General features: G+C 47.1%; 1 protein-coding gene across 1 annotated transcript in view; it reads left to right on the plus strand.

Annotated features, from left to right (window-relative positions):
• The window catches only part of LOC144770983 (uncharacterized), a 335,407-nt gene that overhangs the window by 207,049 nt on the left and 107,412 nt on the right, over window positions 1-20,946 (plus strand). Inside the window, exon 10 of the mRNA XM_078655850.1 lies at window positions 6,288-6,377. Within this exon, the coding sequence (XP_078511976.1) occupies window positions 6,288-6,377 (90 nt within the window). The remainder of the gene's footprint in view (window positions 1-6,287; window positions 6,378-20,946) is intronic.

A 20,946-nucleotide genomic window follows, 5' to 3' on the forward strand; every position in this document is an offset into this window, starting at 1 on the left:
CTCCTAACATCCCTAACTAACGCCCTCATCTTATCCTTCAATCCTGCAAAGCAAACAAGGAAAAATATTTCAAAGTATCTTACATCCAGGAATCGATCTGCAATCCGACAGCACTTCGAGAGGAATAGGAAAGAGCGACGACCTCCAAGCAAAATCAGGGGTTTTTATACACTAATTTCCTAACTTAATCTATCTAAAAAATCTAACATCACCAATTCGGGTTCTGATTGGACAATTTTGGGGAGGGTGAGCATCTCCTCACCATTACAACATCATATTCACGGTGAATCAGCGAAATCATAATGCGTTATTGTTTAGGACAGTCTTTGGCCTGGTCACTTCCTTGACTCGCAGCGTTGCCTTGCTTGCCCACGTTTGCAACACTCGACTGTTCATTTTTTGGCAATCATCCTGACTTCAAGGCAAAGCAGCCTTGAGCCTCCCATCCGAGCACAGGCAGCTACTCTCGCTGGCAGGCTTTGGGCACGCATGCCCAGTCCAGCACTTGCTCTCAGTTAGCCAGAGTAACCAAATTTTGTAGGCCTCAAAGGCTACTTTTGGAACAATCATTGAAACAAACACAAAGTCATGTTAACTATGGTACTGAAACCTTTCTGTTTCCCTCCCACCATACTAATGTTTCCCTATTAGTTATTACCTAGCAGGTAAGCCACATAAATGCGTTTCATACTTACATATCCGACGACTTTTCAGCACAATAACGTGTACAATAAGCACATTCACATTGCATTTATTTATATTTAAGCTATGGATTAGTTCACAACACAATAACGACACAAATTAGTTAATTATATTGTTTCATGCAAGCAAAATTAGTATGCCCTCTTGTTCGTGTATGTGCATCTTATACTATTGTTGATTTAATACACCACAACACACCATTAGTAAATGTTAATGTTATGGAACATTGACTTCACAGGGGGTACACAAAATTTTGTTTTGCCACCTTGTGCCATCACCAAAATTCCACAAGAACACTCGCACCAGTCACCCAAGCATGCCACACACGGCGCACACACCAACATTCCACAAGAACACTCACACCAGTCACCCAAGCATGCCACACACGGCGCACACACCAACATTCAACAAGAACACTCACACCAGTCACCCAAGCATGCCACACACGGCGCACACACCAACATTCAACAAGAACGCTCGCACCAGTCACCCAAGCATGCCACACACGGCCCACACACCCACACTCCATGAGAACACTCACACCAGTCACCCAAGCATGCCACACACAGCGCACACACCAACATTCAACAAGAACACTCACACCAGTCACCCAAGCATGCCACACACCACGCACACATCAACATTCAACAAGAACACTCACACCAGTCATCCAAGCATGCCACACACGGGGCACACCAACATTCAACAATAAGACTCACACAAGCATGCCACACACTGCCCACACACCAACATTCAACAAGAACACTCATACAGGTCACCCAAGCATGCCACACACGGCCCACACACCAACATTCCACAAGAACACTCACACCAGTCACCCAAGCATGCCACACACGGCCCACACACCAACATTCAACAAGAACACTCACACCAGTCACCCAAGCATACCACACACAGCCCACACACCTACATTCCACAAGAACACTCACACCAGTCACCCAAGCATGACACACAGCGCACACACCAACATTCAACAAGAACACTCGCACCAGTCATCCAAGCATTCCACACACGGCGCACACACCAACATTCAACAAGAAGACTCACACCAGTCACCCAAGCATGCCACACACAACCCACACACCAACATTCAACAAGAACACTCACACCAGTCACCCAAGCATGCCACACACGGCCCACACACCAACATTCAACAAGAACACTCACACCAGTCACCCAAGCATGCCACACACGGGGCACACACCAACATTCAACAAGAACACTCACACCAGTCACCCAAGCATGCCACACACGGGGCACACACCAACATTCAACAAGAACACTCACACCAGTCACCCAAGTATGCCACACACGGCCCACACATCAACATTCAACAAGAACACTCACACCAGTCACCCAAGCATGCCACACACGGCCCACACACCAACATTCAACAAGAACACTCACACCAGTCATCCAAGCATGCAACACACGGCGCACACACCAACATTCAACAAGAACACTCACACCAGTCACCCAAGCATGCCACACACGGCCCACACACCAACATTCAACAAGAACACTCACATTAGTCACCCAAGTATGCCACACACGGCCCACACACCAACATTCAACAAGAACACTCACATTAGTCACCCAAGTATGCCACACACGGCCCACACATCAACATTCAACAAGAACACTCACACCAGTCATCCAAGCATGACACACACGGGGCACACCAACATTCAACAATAAGACTCACACAAGCATGCCACACACTGCCCACACACCAACATTCAACAAGAACACTCACACCAGTCACCCAAGCATGCCACACACGGCCCACACACCAACATTCAACAAGAACACTCACACCAGTCACCCAAGCATACCACACACAGCCCACACACCTACATTCCACAAGAACACTCACACCAGTCACCCAAGCATGACACACAGCGCACACACCAACATTCAACAAGAACACTCGCACCAGTCATCCAAGCATTCCACACACGGCGCACACACCAACATTCAACAAGAAGACTCACACCAGTCACCCAAGCATGCCACACACGACCCACACACCAACATTCAACAAGAACACTCACACCAGTCACCCAAGCATGCCACACACGGCCCACACACCAACATTCAACAAGAACACTCACACCAGTCACCCAAGCATGCCACACACGGGGCACACACCAACATTCAACAAGAACACTCACACCAGTCACCCAAGCATGCCACACACGGGGCACACACCAACATTCAACAAGAACACTCACACCAGTCACCCAAGTATGCCACACACGGCCCACACATCAACATTCAACAAGAACACTCACACCAGTCACCCAAGCATGCCACACACGGCCCACACACCAACATTCAACAAGAACACTCACACCAGTCACCCAAGCATGCCACACACGGGACACACACCAACATTCAACAAGAACACTCACACCAGTCATCCAAGCATGCAACACACGGCGCACACACCAACATTCAACAAGAACACTCACACCAGTCACCCAAGCATGCCACACACGGCCCACACACCAACATTCAACAAGAACACTCACATTAGTCACCCAAGTATGCCACACACGGCCCACACACCAACATTCAACAAGAACACTCACATTAGTCACCCAAGTATGCCACACACGGCCCACACATCAACATTCAACAAGAACACTCACACCAGTCACCCAAGCATGCCACACACGGCCCACACACCAACATTCAACAAGAACACTCACACCAGTCACCCAAGCATGCCACACACGGGGCACACACCAACATTCAACAAGAATACACTCACACCAGTCACCCAAGCATGCCACACACGGGGCACACACCAACATTCAACAAGAACACTCACACCAGTCACCCAAGTATGCCACACACGGCCCACACACCAACATTCAACAAGAACACTCACACCAGTCACCCAAGCATGCCACACACGGCCCACACACCAACATTCAACAAGAACACTCACACCAGTCACCCAAGCATGCCACACACGGCCCACACACCAACATTCAACAAGAACACTCACACCAGTCCACACACGGCGCACACACCAACATTCCACAAGAACACTCACTCTGGCTGAGCAGCTAGGAACAAAATAACCTAGAACATAATAACACAACATGAAGGTACTACATTATCTCCTTCCTATAAAATAGAAGAATAAAGAATCTAAACGTTTAAAACAATAAACAACAAAGTACAACAAGAATCAGTGGTCCATAACCCAGGGATGAACAGTAGAAACCACATCACGAGAGGGAAAAGCACCACACCACGAGGAAGATACATACAAAACAACCATCCTCCTCAGTTAATAAAGATATGAAAACAAAAGAATAATGTGCATACTTCTCATGTACGGAGAACAAACATGTATAAACGTGCAAGAAGGGACTGAAACCCACATTCCTGCCCCAAATAAGGGACCAAACCCCAGTTGAAAGCGAGTGAAAAGCACCCACTACAACAAAAACGAATGTGCAGCACACAACTAAACTAAAAATCCATCCTCTGTGCTAAAAATAAAACCCTGTAAGATAACCCTCATGTAAGGGTACAGTGACATAATGTATGGATATAGGACTAATACCCATTCCTGCGTGAAAGGGAAACAAACCCTTAACCCAACCCTCTTGTAAGGGTACTGTGTCAACAAATGTGAAAATGGGACTAAAACCCATTCATATCCCTAAGTAAAAGATACATAAACTGAGCCAAAACACGTCAAATATGCCACCCTCCTGTAAGGCTTGTTACACCCACCTCTCAAATAAAAAATGGGCATACTTAACTACATTTGCAAAAGATCAATTTTAAAACGTAAACATTTTCAAACAAAACTGCTCCAAACACAGTAGCTTTACCAACTTTGAATAGTCGGCTAACCATTCATTTAAGATGCTACCAGTAGATGGCAGATGCTCCACACACTGTTTCCAGGGACAACAATATAACTCCTATCCAAGAGTGCTGGGTGCTGAGTGCACTACAAACCACACATCAGCCTTGGCACACTGAATCCCGGTACAAAGGTTATGTGGAGACAGGAATGAACAGCACAGGTCTCTTGCACTCAATGTCTTCAAAATCAAATTTGCAGCTGCACGATGACTGGAAAAAAAAGCAACGATAAAAGTGGAAAGAGTACCTGTAGCATAGCGGTGCAAAAAACACAACTACAGTACAATTAAAGAGAAGGCACAGATCCCGGGTCCACTGGATCCAACAACGTCCTCGGTCACATCTTGAAGAGAAGACTCCAAACTTTATTGAATCTTAGTTGGCAAAACAAACGTCATTCACCCATCACAAGATGGCGGCACGTCACTCAAGCATTCCACTCATGGCCCACACACCAACATTCCACAAGAACACTCACACCGGCTGAGCAGCTAGGAACAAGATAACATAGAACATAATAACACAACATGAAGATACTACACCTACTAAAGGAGACAGCAGTGTGCAGCAGCTCATCCTATACCTGTGGGTTTCTTGCCACAAGTGAATCAAGCCTATGCAAATGATCAGTTTTCTGTAGCATAAAGTGTGGTTGTATGTTACCTGTGCACATCTGCAACTTTGGGGAGAAAATTGAGTGTCCCTCATTTCTAAGTGTAAACATGGACATGCCAGTAGGGAGAGAAAGGGTAAATGCCACTTCCCTGTGGAAATCTACAGCCCCCTGGGTAAGGAGGGGTGGACGTTAATCCCATCTCTGGAGCCCCACAGACTCCTGAAGAAGGAAACAAGGTGAGAGCCTACTTCACACCCATCTGTATAAGCCTCCAACCTCCCAGAAATGTCAATGTTTTTATTTCTATCCATGGGATCTGCATCCTCCTAAAGAAGATAAGGATGGTAAGAGCTTCATTTCCAGATGTAGACTCCTGCAAACCTCAGGAAAGTGTAAGAGAGAGCCACCCTGGTATTCAAAGCAAGCTACAACCTCCTGGAGTAGGTAGGAGTGAGCTTCCCTTCCACCTGTATCATTTTACAGCCTTCTGGAGGAGGTGTGTGCACCTTTCTTCCATCTCTATAAACGTACAACCATATGCGAGCCTCTAATCCATCGTATGACACTTACACCCTCCATAGAAATTAAGAATGAGATCTCTTGAACAGATGGAAACCTACAATTCCCTGTGAGAGGTAGGAGACTTACACCTTGGATGGTGACTTACAATTTCCTTAAGAAGGGAGGAGCTTTCCCCATAGATGAAGACCTACCATTGCCTGTAGAAAGTAAGAGAGAGCTTCGCTTCACTGATGAGACCTTCAGCCTCCTGTAGAAGGGAAGAGTGGGGTTTACAACATAAATGGTCAGCTACAGCCTCCTGTAGGAGGGAAGCGTGGGCCTGCATCATAGATGGCCAGCCACGGCCTCCTGTAGGAGGGAAGCGTGTGGTTTGCTCCATCGATGAAGAGCTGCAATGTCCTGTAGAAGGAACGAGAAAGACTCAATCCAAGATTTAATGAATTGTGATCTTTCTAGAAGTGTGTCTTTACTTGTCACAGGCTTCTCAGCCATGAGCTACTGGTGCTCAGACCTTCTCTCTTTCCCTCCACAGCTGATCAAGGACTGCAACGAGAATGTGCAGCGAATGCGCAGCACAGAGGAGCTGATCTACCTCAGCCAGAAGATTGAGTTTGAGTGCAAGGTGAGTCTCCCTTTCAAACACCTCTTTGGTCCCTCTTTGAGTGCACGGTGAGTCTCATGGCCTTTCAAGCTCCTCTTTGATCCCTCTTTGAGTGTACGGTGAGTCTCCTGGCCTTTCAAGCACCTCTTTGGTCCCTCTTTGAGTGCACGGTGAGTCTCCCTTTCAAACACCTCTTTGGTCCCTCTTTGAGTGCATGGTGAGTCTCACGGCCTTTCAAGCACCTCTTTGATCCCTCTTTGAGTGCAAGGTGAGTCTCATGGCCTTTCAAGCACCTCTTTGATCCCTCTTCGAGTGCAAGGTGAGTCTCATGGCCTTTCAAGCACCTCTTTGGTCCCTCTTTGAGTGCACGGTGAGTCTCCCTTTCAAACACCTCTTTGGTCCCTCTTTGAGTGCAAAGTGAGTGTCATGGCCTTTTAAGCACCTCTTTGATCCCTCTTTGAGTGCACGGTGAGTCTCCTGGCCTTTCAAGCACCTCTTTGATCCCTCTTCGAGTGCAAGGTGAGTCTCATGGCCTTTCAAGCACCTCTTTGGTCCCTGTTTGAGTGCACGGTGAGTCTCATGGCCTTTCAAGCACCTCTTTGGTCCCTCTTCGAGTGCAAGGTGAGTCTCATGGCCTTTCAAGCACCTCTTTGGTCCTTCTTTGAGTGCAAGGTGAGTCTCATGGCCTTTTAAGCACCTCTTTGATCCCTCTTTGAGTGCAAGGTGAGTCTCATTGCCTTTCAAGCACCTCTTTGGTCCTTCTTTGAGTGCAAGGTGAGTCTCATGGCCTTTTAAGCACCTCTTTGGTCCCTCTTTGAGTACAAGGTGAGTCTCATGGCCTTTCAAGCACCTCTTTGATCCCTCTTTGAGTGCACGGTGAGTCTCATGGCCTTTCAAGCACCTCTTTGGTCCCTCTTTGAGTACACGGTGAGTCTCATGGCCTTTCAAGCACCTCTTTGATCCCTCTTTGAGTGCAAGGTGAGTCTCATTGCCTTTCAAGCACCTCTTTGGTCCTTCTTTGAGTGCAAGGTGAGTCTCATGGCCTTTTAAGCACCTCTTTGGTCCCTCTTTGAGTGCACGGTGAGTCTCATGGCCTTTCAAGCACCTCTTTGGTCCCTGTTTGAGTGCACGGTGAGTCTCCTGGCCTTTCAAGCACCTCGTTGATCCCTCTTTGAGTGCACGGTGAGTCTCATGGCCTTTCAAGCCTCTCTTTGGTCCCTCTTTGAGTGCACGGTGAGTCTCATGGCCTTTCAAGCACCTCTTTGGTCCCTCTTTGAGTGCACGGTGAGTCTCCTGGCCTTTCAAGCACCTCTTTGGTCCCTCTTTGAGTGCACGGTGAGTCTCCTGGCCTTTCAAGCACCTCTGTGATCCCTCTTTGAGTGCACGGTGAGTCTCATGGCCTTTCAAGCACCTCGTTGGTCCCTATAGGGTTGCAAGGTGAGTCTCATGGCCTTTCAAGCACCTCTTTGCTCCCTCTTGGGTTGCAAGGTGAGTCTCATGGCCTTTCAAGCACCTCTTTGGTCCCTCTTTGTGTGCACGGTGAGTCTCCTGGCCTTTCAAGCACCTCTTTGATCCCTCTTTGAGTGCACGGTGAGTCTCCTGGCCTTTCAAGCACCTCTTTGATCCCTCTTCGAGTGGAAGGTGAGTCTCATGGCCTTACAAGCACCTCGTTGATCCCTCTTTGAGTGCACAGTGAGTCTCATGGCCTTGCAAGCACCTCTTTGGTCCCTCTTTGAGTGCACGGTGAGTCTCATGGCCTTTTAAGCACCTCTTTGGTCCCTCTTTGAGTGCATGGTGAGTCTCATGGCCTTTTAAGCACCTCTTTGGTCCCTCTTTGAGTGCAAGGTGAGTCTCATGGCCTTTCAAGCACCTCTTTGCTCCCTCTTGGGTTGCAAGGTGAGTCTCATAGCCTTTCAAGCACCTCTTTGGTCCCTCTTTGTGTGCACGGTGAGTCTCCTGGCCTTTCAAGCACCTCTTTGATCCCTCTTTGAGTGCAAGGTGAGTCTCATGGCCTTTCAAGCAACTCGTTGATCCCTCTTTGAGTGCACGGTGAGTCTCATGGCCTTTCAAGCCTCTCTTTGGTCCCTCTTTGAGTGCACGGTGAGTCTCATGGCCTTTCAAGCACCTCTTTGGTCCCTCTTTGAGTGCACGGTGAGTCTCCTGGCCTTTCAAGCACCTCTTTGGTCCCTCTTTGAGTGCACGGTGAGTCTCATGGCCTTTCAAGCACCTCTGTGATCCCTCTTTGAGTGCACGGTGAGTCTCATGGCCTTTCAAGCACCTCGTTGGTCCCTCTTGGGTTGCAAGGTGAGTCTCATGGCCTTACAAGCACTTCTTTGGTCCCTCTTTGTGTGCACGGTGAGTCTCCTGGCCTTTCAAGCACCTCTTTGATCCCTCTTTGAGTGCACGGTGAGTCTCCTGGCCTTTCAAGCACCTCTTTGATCCCTCTTCGAGTGCAAGGTGAGTCTCATGGCCTTTCAAGCACCTCGTTGATCCCTCTTCGAGTGCAAGGTGAGTCTCATGGCCTTTCAAGCACCTCGTTGATCCCTCTTTGAGTGCACAGTGAGTCTCATGGCCTTGCAAGCACCTCTTTGGTCCCTCTTTGAGTGCACGGTGAGTCTCATGGCCTTTTAAGCACCTCTTTGGTCCCTCTTTGAGTGCACGGTGAGTCTCATGGCCTTTTAAGCACCTCTTTGGTCCCTCTTTGAGTGCAAGGTGAGTCTCATGGCCTTTCAAGCACCTCTTTGCTCCCTCTTGGGTTGCAAGGTGAGTCTCATGGCCTTTCAAGCACCTCTTTGGTCCCTCTTTGTGTGCACGGTGAGTCTCCTGGCCTTTCAAGCACCTCTTTGATCCCTCTTTGAGTGCACGGTGAGTCTCCTGGCCTTTCAAGCACCTCTTTGATCCCTCTTCGAGTGCAAGGTGAGTCTCATGGCCTTTCAAGCACCTCGTTGATCCCTCTTCGAGTGCAAGGTGAGTCTCATGGCCTTTCAAGCACCTCGTTGATCCCTCTTTGAGTGCACAGTGAGTCTCATGGCCTTGCAAGCACCTCTTTGGTCCCTCTTTGAGTGCACAGTGAGTCTCATGGCCTTGCAAGCACCTCTTTGGTCCCTCTTTGAGTGCACGGTGAGTCTCATGGCCTTTCAAGCACCTCGTTGGTCCCTCTTGGGTTGCAAGGTGAGTCTCATGGCCTTTCAAGCACCTCTTTGCTCCCTCTTGGGTTGCAAGGTGAGTCTCATGGCCTTTCAAGCACCTCTTTGGTCCCTCTTTGTGTGCACGGTGAGTCTCCTGGCCTTTCAAGCACCTCTTTGATCCCTCTTTGAGTGCACGGTGAGTCTCCTGGCCTTTCAAGCACCTCTTTGATCCCTCTTCGAGTGCAAGGTGAGTCTCATGGCCTTTCAAGCACCTCGTTGATCCCTCTTAGAGTGCAAGGTGAGTCTCATGGCCTTTCAAGCACCTCGTTGATCCCTCTTTGAGTGCACAGTGAGTCTCATGGCCTTTCAAGCACCTCTTTGGTCCCTCTTTGAGTGCAAGGTGAGTCTCATGGCCTTTCAAGCACCTCTTTGGTCCCTCTTTGAGTGCAAGGTGAGTCTCATGGCCTTTCAAGCACCTCTTTGCTCCCTCTTGGGTTGCAAGGTGAGTCTCATGGCCTTTCAAGCACCTCTTTGGTCCCTCTTTGTGTGCACGGTGAGTCTCATGGCCTTTCAAGCACCTCTTTGATCCCTCTTTGAGTGCAAGGTGAGTCTCATGGACTTGCAAGCACCTCTTTGATCCCTCTTTGAGTGCACGGTGAGTCTCATGGCCTTTCAAGCACCTCTTTGGTCCCTCTTTGAGTGCAAGGTGAGTCTCATGACCTTTCCAGCACCTCTTTGAGTGCACAGTGAGTCTCATGGCCTTTCAAGCACCTCTTTGGTCCCTCTTTTTTTTTTTTTTTCAAATAAATTTTTATTGTTGTACTAAGCACATTCTCTGAGAAAAGATAGTGACACGGGCTGGCTTCAACATTCAGCCAGTATCCGTTCGGACCGCAACTTTTCATTTGCCCATGAGGAGTACCCCCCCACCCCCCGCAACAGTGCAATTCAAGCCAAAGCATGTTATACCTGCGACTCAATGATAAAAACAACCCCCAACAACAGCTCCTGCCAGCCTTCCCCCCACCCCCACCCCATAGTTCCACCATCCTTTCTCCATGGAGTCAGCCCCCTCAAATCAACATATGGCACCACATTGTTACAGTTTAACAGGCCCAGTCTCTTCCCCCTCTAAATTTGCGTATGCATCCATCATCAGGTGTAGCAGTGCTCTCCTTTAGAACTCCTGTGAGTTCACTCTAGTCCGTGATAGAGCCTCCACTTTGTCCATACTCTCCTGAACTTTTTTGGGCAACCTCTAGCTTTGTATGTCACTCTCTCCGCCGCCATGTAGAGGTCGAGCCCCCTCCTCCACTCCTCTAATTCTGCTGGCTCGGCCGCTCCCCAGCGCCTAGCGATGTCCCTCTTGGCCACCACTAGGGCCAGCACTAGAAATATGGTCAGAGGGCGGGCCAAGTCGACTTCGGTCGTCAATCCCAACACTGCTAGCTTGGGGTCATGTGGTAAAGTGGTCTCCAGGACCCCCTCCAATTCTCCAAATATGCTCTCCCAGTACGTCTGTATGGTTGCACAGCCCCAAAGTGTGTGGTAGAAAGTTCCCTCTGGCTGGTGGCACCTAAGGCATGTCGTATCCATGACCTTCCCCATTTTGAACAGTCGTACCCTGTCGTAGTATACTCTATGGAGCACTTTCAGCTGAATGAGACGGAGTCTGGATTTAATCGCAACCTCGCGAGGGTGCATGAGAACCAGCTCCCAGTCCAGGTCTTCCATTTCCCCTACATCTGCCTCCCATCTATTACGCAGGTCCTGTAGTGTTCCTAATGTATTGTTGGTCAGTGTTCTGTATGTTAGGGACACCTCCCCTTTCCCAATATGCTCCTGCAGCAACCTGCCCTCTAACGGGGCGTATTCTGGGACGTCTGTCAGATCTATGTTCTGTGCCCTCCAGGCGTGTCTGAACTGGGAGTATCTGTAGCGCTGAGTGTCGTGCATGCTAAATTCCTCCTGTAGTGCGCGGAATGTTTTCAGCTCTCCCCCGGCAATCACGTCCCCAATAGTCGAGATGCCGATGTTGTCCCATTGTCTAAAGCCTGTCAGTTTGTGCAGCTCACCCAGCCACCTACAGTGCCATAGCGGGGTCTGCCGGGTGGGTCGTTTGTCCCATCCCATGCGTTTAATTGCCCTGTTCCACGCCGCCAGTGTGATCTTGGTAGCCGGTAAAAAGTGTCTCCCCGCTGGGCCACCGTACAGGTAGTACAGAAGGTTCGTGTGTGACCATTGTGATCGTTCTAGCGCATATGTGGGGTGGTCTATTGCTGCGTGTAACCATTCATTTATCGGAGCGAGGTGTTCTGCCCAATAGTATGTCTCGATGTTAGGAAGGGAGATCCCACCGCTGTACTGGTGGCGTTGCAGTGTGGCCAAGGCTACTCTTGGGTGTTTCCCCAACCATAGGAATGTTCGCAGATCACCGTGTATATTAGACAATGTTGCGGGAGGGAGTGGGTAGTATTCATTCTGCAGGGCATAGAGGAACTTTGGCAGCAGAACCATCTTATATAGTGCTGCTCGTCCCAATATGGTGAGCGGAAGCTGCCTCCACCGGTCCATGTCTAACTTCGCACTCGCCACGATGCGTGTCACATTGTTGTTAAAGGAGAGTGGTTCGTCTAGTGTTATGAATACCCCCAGATACTGGAATCCCTCAGTAGTGTGAATGAGGAGTTCCGGCAGGCACTCCCTTCGCTCTCGGCCGTGTGGGTCATATAGAATCGATTTATGCCAATTTATGGTATGACCAGCCCGCGCCCCGAAGTCCTCCAATTCCTTGAACAGGACAAGAATCGTGACATCCGGGTCCGTCACAAACAGCAGGACGTCGTCCGCATACAGTGAGATTTTTTCCTGGGTACACTCCGGGTTTCCCCAGGTAAACCCCCTGATCCCTTGATTCTGTCGGATCCGGATCGCTAGTATTTCTATCGTCAAAGTGAACAGGAGGGGGGACAGTGGTGTGGTAAATAAATAAATAATACCTCTCTTTTTGACTAGACATATATCATAACAGATAGCTCAATAAATAAGAGTCAAGATTCGAGGTAGTAGGAGTTTTGCAGGTTTAATACAGCATAAGGACAGGAACAGGACAACCTGCATAGGAATAGGATGGCAGGGCCCAGCAGCTGCTGGGGCTGGATCTGGGATGAGCGCGCTGACTTTTAATAACAATACATGAGCATATATACATAACGCAAACACATAGCATTACATTGCAGTAGGCGTAGCAGTGGGTGGAGCAATAGGCGTGACGCGTAGCAGTCGCGAAAGATAAGGGCGAAAAGAGGTGTAACAGGGCGTATACATAGACATGTGATGCAAACGTAACAGAATATGTCATGAATGGGGCGGAAACCATGGAGGGGGCTACCTGAGGAGCCGGGACCTCTAACCTGATGGTGCGCGCAAACTAGCAGTGACGTGTTACTAGGAGAAGCTGGGGGCTATGAACTCTGTGCTAGGAGCAGAGACTGAAGTCTGGAGAGTCAGGGCGACATGTACCTAAGCAGTATCTAGTATCTGATGTTTAGAGAACATGTTGATATAAACTAGAAGTCAGGAGAGGAAAGGCTGACTTGATTCTAAGACTGGACCATGCATTATTCTACATGTAGTGCGTGATGAAGAATATTAAATGACCATTAAATGCAGTATTTCTCTAACGTGGAGACGTGAAGGCTAGACAATGACGGAAACTATTGATGCGATTCAGTAGTTTAGGAATGCAGAGAAGGAGGACTGAACTGATAACTGGAATCATAACATATTCTTGGCAGACTCAGAGACTGAGCCAGGCTGGGCCGGGCACTGCGAGGCAGGAAGTAAGTGAAGGGTCGAGGATACAGGTGGGGGCTGTATCGCTCCTCAGCGAGGCTGCAGGAGACAGGAGCTGAATCTGGTGTCCGGGCCCTTTTGAGGCCTAGAAACGGGGACTTTATAATGGAGTAACGTGCACACTGAGAAACGTGGCAACGTAGCTTTACATAGGCCTGATATTCGTAGTATTCACGAGGACTGGAAACTGGCATACTAGAGGTGGACACAACTGTAATTGCGTCATTAATCGGACATGGGGAATACATATGCATATTTAATCATGCACACATAACATATGATGGATGACACGTAGGGACACAGAACATGGCAAAATTTACTTTTCCACATTCCCTCCTTGTCACTACGTTTCCATCAGGAAACATCAATTTTCATGATACCGTCTATCATTTCATACAGTATCATTTGCTCGTCTCGAATTATCCTGGAACGGGATTTAGAACGGGGCTTGGGACTAGGAATACAAGAGGTAGCACAAATGCCGCAAATCGCAGGGCCACATTGTATACAGAGGCAGCAGCTAAATATGATCGCTACTGCAATACCTAGGAAGGACAATATTTTCCATCCCCATGCGGAAATTATATTCCAGAACCAACCGGACCATGTCCAGGTGCCTGGATCTTGGTGTATCAGATGGGCAATTTTATGGAGTCTGGTTATAGCTGAATAAACAGACGGCGCGTTATTTGGAATGAAAATGCAGCAACTAGATCCGATGACTCTACAGGCCCCGCCCCTATCGGCCAGTATGACGTCAAGGACGAGACGATTCTGTAAAACGACAAATCTCATAGCAGATTGCTCTTCGGTTAAGTTACCTAGAGCAGAGGCAGTCTCATTTACTACAGCTTCGAGGGTTCTGGTTAACCTACGGATCAGTTTACTATTCTGGATAGGTCCTATAAAGAAAAAGAAACCTCTGTTGAAATCTGTATACTGTTCTAGAGCAGTTTCAGTATAATCGACAATTGGGGACTCCCTTCTATGTCTAATGTGTACTAGATGTGTGTTTCTATGATAATCAGGTGGGGCTAGGAAAACTGGTGGCAGTAGGAAGGCAATGTAACAGGTTCCCTCCCAATCGAGGGGCAGACGAACATATGCGGTTTGACCACAAATAAAATAAGAATGACGTGAAGCTTTGAAAATAGATTTCCCACTGTCACTATACTTGACAATAGTAGTACATTCACTATGTCCTACAGGTACGGAACCATAATTTCGGACACATAATTCGCCTTTGACTGGTAGTACTGAAATAGCAGGTAAGTCTGGAGTAGTATCAGACTGAACATTCAGGACCATGAAATTCGACGAATAATTACCTAAATTATACACTTCATTTTCTAGATCTAAACCTGTTCGGTGGGGGAGACCTTGCTTGTCTGGAAAACATGTACTGTTAAGAAAATACATATCTGTTGAGGATGACGTTAACGTGGACCATGCTCCACACGAACCATTATGTGAAAATGGATAAGGAAAAAGTGGCAGAACTCCCTTCGGTGTCTGGAAAGGGGGGAGTCGACCACACACCCAACAATTAGTGGCATTGCTGGACTGGTGTGAGTAATGTAACATGCGGATGAATGAGTTATTTCGCATAGCGAGGCGGTAAGAGAGTTCATGAGGAGGCAGATCACTAAACATATGCTCTACTGTAGCATTAGCAGACTTATTTACATGAAGAACTGGGAAATACAAGAAAAATGCATAACTGGTGCAGGAAATCATAATGCTGAGAAATAATATGAAACTTAGAAAAATGATACATCGGATTGAGTTTTGACTAACTCTCTCACTATGGGGGTCTATTTTATACATGTCAGAAACAGTCTAACCGTTTCACCTAGGGGAGGACTTAGACAATCAAACTGACTGACTTATTTTACTAGACCGGAGTTTTAGTTTATACTCCTGTTGTGGAGTTTTCTCTAACAGGGGAGGGGTTGTAGCAATGTCTTTTGCGGGACAGTCCTTGAGAACAATATTTCGGCAATCCTTCAAATTCTGGGAAATGTTCTTTAAGACGGGTTTCAGTCCATTAAAAAGTTTAACATGAGAAAGGTGCACCCAGCCTTTGCGCCCTTCCAACTTCACGGCTGTACGGGTGGTGAGGAGGACCTGTCGGGGCTCTTTCCAACGAGGCTCCAGCGGACTTGATCTGTCAAAGTTGCGGACCATCACCATGGATCCTGGAACGATTTCGTGCGGTGCCACCTCGGTATTGTCTGGAAATGCGGCGGCAACCTGTGAACGACATGAGTTGAGGGCAGACATCAAGGAAGCTAGGTAATCTGTCAGCATATTACTTGAAACATCGGTAATACTTCGGGGTCTAGGAGTACCCCACATGTTAGGGGGGCGGCCGAATACGACCTCATACGGGGACAGACCTGATCTGGAATGTGCGACCATGCGCATATAAAATAAAGCGACTGGCAGAGCTACTAGCCAGTCCACACCCTTTTCTTTACATATTTTGGCGATACGAATTTTTAGAGTCTGATTATGTCTCTCTACGAGACCGGCTGCTTCAGGATGGCGTACACAATGAAACTTCCACTGGTACCCTAGCAAAAGGGAAACATGCTTCATGAGTTCAGATGAGAATGGCTGGCCGTTATCAGAATATACGACTCTAGGGAGTCCATAACGGGGGAAGAACTCACGAACCAACTGCTTGGCAGTGGTCGCGGCTGTGTAATCTGGGACTGGATATGCTTCTGTCCACCTGGACAAAGCGCATACAACTACAAGGACATACTTGAAACCTCGGCATCGCTCCATCTGAATATAATCCATCTGGAGGACTTCAAAAGGGTGGTCAGGGGGCTGGAATCCACCTTGTTCCACCGGGACACTTTTACCTGGATTAAACTGACAACATATCATACAGGTACGGACTTTCTGCTTGGCTGCAGCTCGTAAATGCTTGTTGAACCAAATGTTCTGGATACTGTCTAACATAGCTTTTTCTCCTAAATGTGCTGGACTATGTGCGGTATTAATAATGACTTGAACCATAGAGTCGGGGAGAAACCATGTGGCTCTACCCTTCGTTAACCATCCTTGATCTGTCTGGACCCCTCCTTGTTCGGACCATTTCTTGATTTCTTCGGGAGTACCATGTAACTGGATATCTATGACATCTTGTGTAGGGTCCTTAACTGTCATACATGTAGCCGGATCTGGAGTATGTGTCTGTGTCGGATTAACTTGAATGTCTGGAGTCTGTGCTGTAAGCTTGGCTGTGCGGTCTGCTAGATCATTACCTTGGGAAATAGTGTCAGTAACTTTCGTATGTGCTTTGCACTTCATGATAGCGATAGATGTCGGTAAGTGTATGGCATCTAACAGAGCTTGAATAAGGAGACCATGCTGAATCTTGGTTCCATGAGAAGTCATGAAACCTCTCTCCTGCCAGAGCACTCCGAAGTCGTGTACAACTCCAAATGCGTAGCGTGAATCTGTGTAAACATTAACTTTCAAGTTCTTGGCGTGTATACAGGCTTGTGTCAGAGCAACTATCTCTGCTGCTTGAGCGGACAGGGTGTCAATACGGTGTGTTTCAATAACTTCGGTGTCAGTAGTCACTGCATACGCGGCGACTAGTTCTCCTGTACTAGTTCTCATACATGAACCATCCACATAAAGTGTCAGGTCGGGATCTAATAACGGAATATCTGTCAGATCTTGTCTTGGCTTTGTCGTAATGTTAACTACTTCCACACAGTCATGTGTGGCAGAATTCGAAGTAACTGATGGTAACAGTGTAGCAGGGTTCAGGATGTTGCAGCGTCTGATTTCTATGTGTGGCTGGAACAGTGTCAATTCATAACCTGTTAAACGTGCAATTGTCAAGTGCTGAGTTTGTGTTCGGTTTAAAAGAACTTCCACAGAATGTGGAACTTGTACTGTCAAGGTATGTCCTAAGACTATGGAATCACTTTGTCTGATAGCTAGGGCTGTGGCTGCAACTGACTTGAGGCACGCAGGCAGAGCCTGGGCTACAGGATCTAATGTGCTCGAAAAATAAGCACAGGGCTTGTATTGTCCTGCTTGATCTTGTGTGAGAACAGATAATGCTGTACCTTCGCGTTCAGTAACGAAAAGTGTAAAAGGCTTACTGTAGTTCGGTGTTGCTAGAACTGGAGCTTGGCATAAAGCTTTCTTTAACTCATTGAAACTAAGTGTATGTTCAGATGTCCAAGGGAGGACAGTCGATACGGCTGCCTCCTGTGTCGTTAACTGTATCAGTGGTTTGGCTAGAAATGCATACTGGGGAATCCATTGTCTGCAGTAAGAAGTAAGGCCGATAAAAGCACGTACCTCCTTCTGGGTCTTGGGCTGAGGAAGACTCGCTATTAACTGGATACGGTCTGGTGTCAACTGCCTACCCCTCTTGGACAGTAAGTGTCCTAAGTAGACCACTTGCTGGACACAGAATTGAAGCTTAGAAGGGGACACCTTGTGCCCCATCTCGGCTAAGAAATACAGAACTGTCAGTGATGCTCGCTCGCAAGCACGTTCAGAACGGGCTGTGATCAGTAGATCATCGACATACTGGAGCAGGGCAGTGTCAGTTGGCATGTGAATGTTGTCTAGTTGTCTCTTGAGTGCTTGACTGTAAATACTAGGACTTTCTGTGAAACCTTGAGGAGCTCGTGTAAACATATAGCTCCTTCCATTTAAACAAAATCCGAAAAGGAACTGGCTGTCTGGATGAATAGGAACACTGAAAAATGCGTTCTTGAGGTCTATGACAGTGAAGAACATGGCTTCGGAATCAATGGCCGTTAATAGGGAAGAGATATCTGGGACAACTGGGTACTGAGGAATAATACATTTATTAAGCTCTCGTAGGTCAATCACTAATCGATATACTGGGGGTGCATTTGGATCAGTGCGTTTCATGACTGGAATGATCGGAGAATTACATACATTGGAGTCAGTTTCTACAACCACTCCTTGAGCAATAAGCTCGTCAATAATTTTGGATAAGGCTGCTACAGCCTCTGGTGGCAATCTGTACTGTCTGATTCGTGGTAACACTACACCTGGCTTGAGAGTCACACGATGGGGTGTGATTTGCATATAACCTACATCAGTTGGACCTTGCGCCCATAAATGCTGTGAACCATTAGACAGTCTTGAATCAAAATCTCGTAATACATAGTGACCCTTAAAGTCACGTAGGAACAATCGTATTCCCTCTGGGGAACAGCATATAACTGCACCTAACTCTTTCAGTGTCTTAATGCCTAATAGATTTTCTGGACATGACTTAGTAAGTAACAGATCAGTAGTGCGGGACAATGGACCTACTTCTAGAGTAACTGGCTTTGAAATCTCATTTACGATAGGTTTTCCTGAAAATCCAAGGGAAACATTTCTTGAGCCTGAGAGCGGAGCCCCTGGAACTTCGGCGTGACTAATTGTGGTCCTACTTGCCCCTGTATCAATCAAAAACTTTCTGTCTTTCCCTAATACTTGACTGTGAACATAGGGACCTTCTTGATCTACAGGTATCTCGATGAGAGGCAAGCCTACCTCCCTCTCTAGGCTGTTTCATGAATACTGCTGGTACTCTGGATACTCAGACTGTGCATACTGGTACATCTGCTGTGTAACGTGCTGTGTTGCAGCGATAGGCTGCGGTGTGGTAACTGTCTGTTGTGCATTCTGTGGCTGAGGAGTCTGTGAAACTTGTTCTTGTCTAGGCGGACGTGGTCTTTCTTTAGTCTTACCAGTAGCTATGTTGTGTTTCAGAACTGCACACTCATTTATGAAATGACCTGGCTGTTTACAATAATTGCAGTTCCCTTTAACGGGAGCTGCAGGATGACTGGCTTGATTTAGACCCCTCTTCTGACTGTCTTGAGGAACAGATTGTGCAACTAGTACTTTCATTTTCGTATCTTTCATACGTTTTCTTTCGTGTTCTTGTTCTTCCCTGATTCTATTCTGGTGGTATTGAAGCATTTGCAACATCTGGGACGGGGTATTAGCTTGCCAGGTACTTTCGACTTTCAAAACTCGATTTTTAATTTGTGGACTTGAATTCTCGACTAATTTAGTAACAAAAAGGTGAGGGTATGACTCACTACTTGTCTTGAGGCCACTGTTGATACTAAAACACTTTTCAAATCTAGAATAAAAATCACTAATATCTTCGTCTTGTTTCTGTTTACAGGCTGAGATTGCATCCCAGTCTTCTTTTCTAGTTGTCAATAATCTGGGTAAAACTTGTATTAATAATTCTGGTAATTCTTTACATTTATCTCCAAGACCGGTACCTGGTACTCGTGCCTTATCTTCAGCTTCTAGAACTGCCCAATCGATCTTTTTCTCTCCCACCTCCCATTCTTTTTCCTTGAGCTTTTCATACACCCCTGCGGGCAGCAGAACCTTTAACATTTTAATTATATCTGGATATGTGTATTCTCCCATACGGAGCATGTCTTTTAATTCTCTATGGAACCCTGCTGGATCTTTATCATGACAGGGAATTAATTTCTTCATCTCGAGGAGTTCCATCTTTGTTATTGGAGTGTATACAAACACTCGCTCTAGTTCGCCACCCGTTCCTCTGACTGGGTGGACTTCTCGTAACGGATTCTGTCTCTCCATGTAAAATGGTTTACCTTCTGGAGGTGAGACATGAACAAAGTGCGGGTTCAAAAACGTTCTATATTTGTGACGCTGTTCTAGAATGACACTAATTAAATCGGTACCTAAACCTCTCCATCTATACTGGAGTAACTCGTTCAGGACATCATGTAACGGGCCTGGATCAGAGTGTTGACCCTCATACAATGTAATGAGGTGCTGGATCATATACATACCCGCCAGTCGTTGTTCGGCTGGGGGCATTTTCAGAAACATTTGTGCCACTATTTCGTCTGGAAAAGTGGTAGAATCAGTAATCCATCGGACTGCTGATCGGGCTAGTTCTTGTTCATGCATGGTACTTAACTCACTGTAACCGATTCGTGATTTCAGAATGTGATCGGTAGCTTGGAATACTTGTTCTAGAGAACCTTGTTCTGGTGCTGGATGATGGAATGTAGACTTGTGTTCTAGGCGTAAATGGCGATCTGGAAATCTAGATTTTCCTACATACGCTATTCTGGCGGGATTCTCGTCCTCTACCTCTTCAGTATCAGAGTTACTTTCTTTCTCGCTTACTTGTGCTGCTTTACGTTGTTCGTGTATCTTTATTATTTCTCTACGGATTTTCTTATACATACTCTCCATAGCACCGACGGTCTTGTGCTTACCCTCGGCTATATTATCACTCCACCTTGTCAGGATTCTCATTTCGGCCGGATCTTTAGACGGGTAATCTTGTTCTCTTATTAGACAATTGATCAGAAACTTTAATATCATGAGCTGGGTCTCGGCTTTCCTTTGAGACATGGCCTCGCTAATACTTTCTGGATCATCCCCTGTACGGATGAAACGATATATTCTGTCTAGATCTTCTTTCATATTCGGTAAGGTGACTAGATACTCGACCACCTTTCTTACGCGGAATGAATATAAAACCATATTATCCTCGCCTGGGACTGGATCATAACCGCATTCGGCAAGGGATTTTC

The sequence above is a fragment of the Lissotriton helveticus genome, chromosome 7 (genome assembly GCF_964261635.1).
Source record: "Lissotriton helveticus chromosome 7, aLisHel1.1, whole genome shotgun sequence".
Taxonomy (NCBI): Eukaryota; Metazoa; Chordata; class Amphibia; order Caudata; family Salamandridae; genus Lissotriton; species Lissotriton helveticus.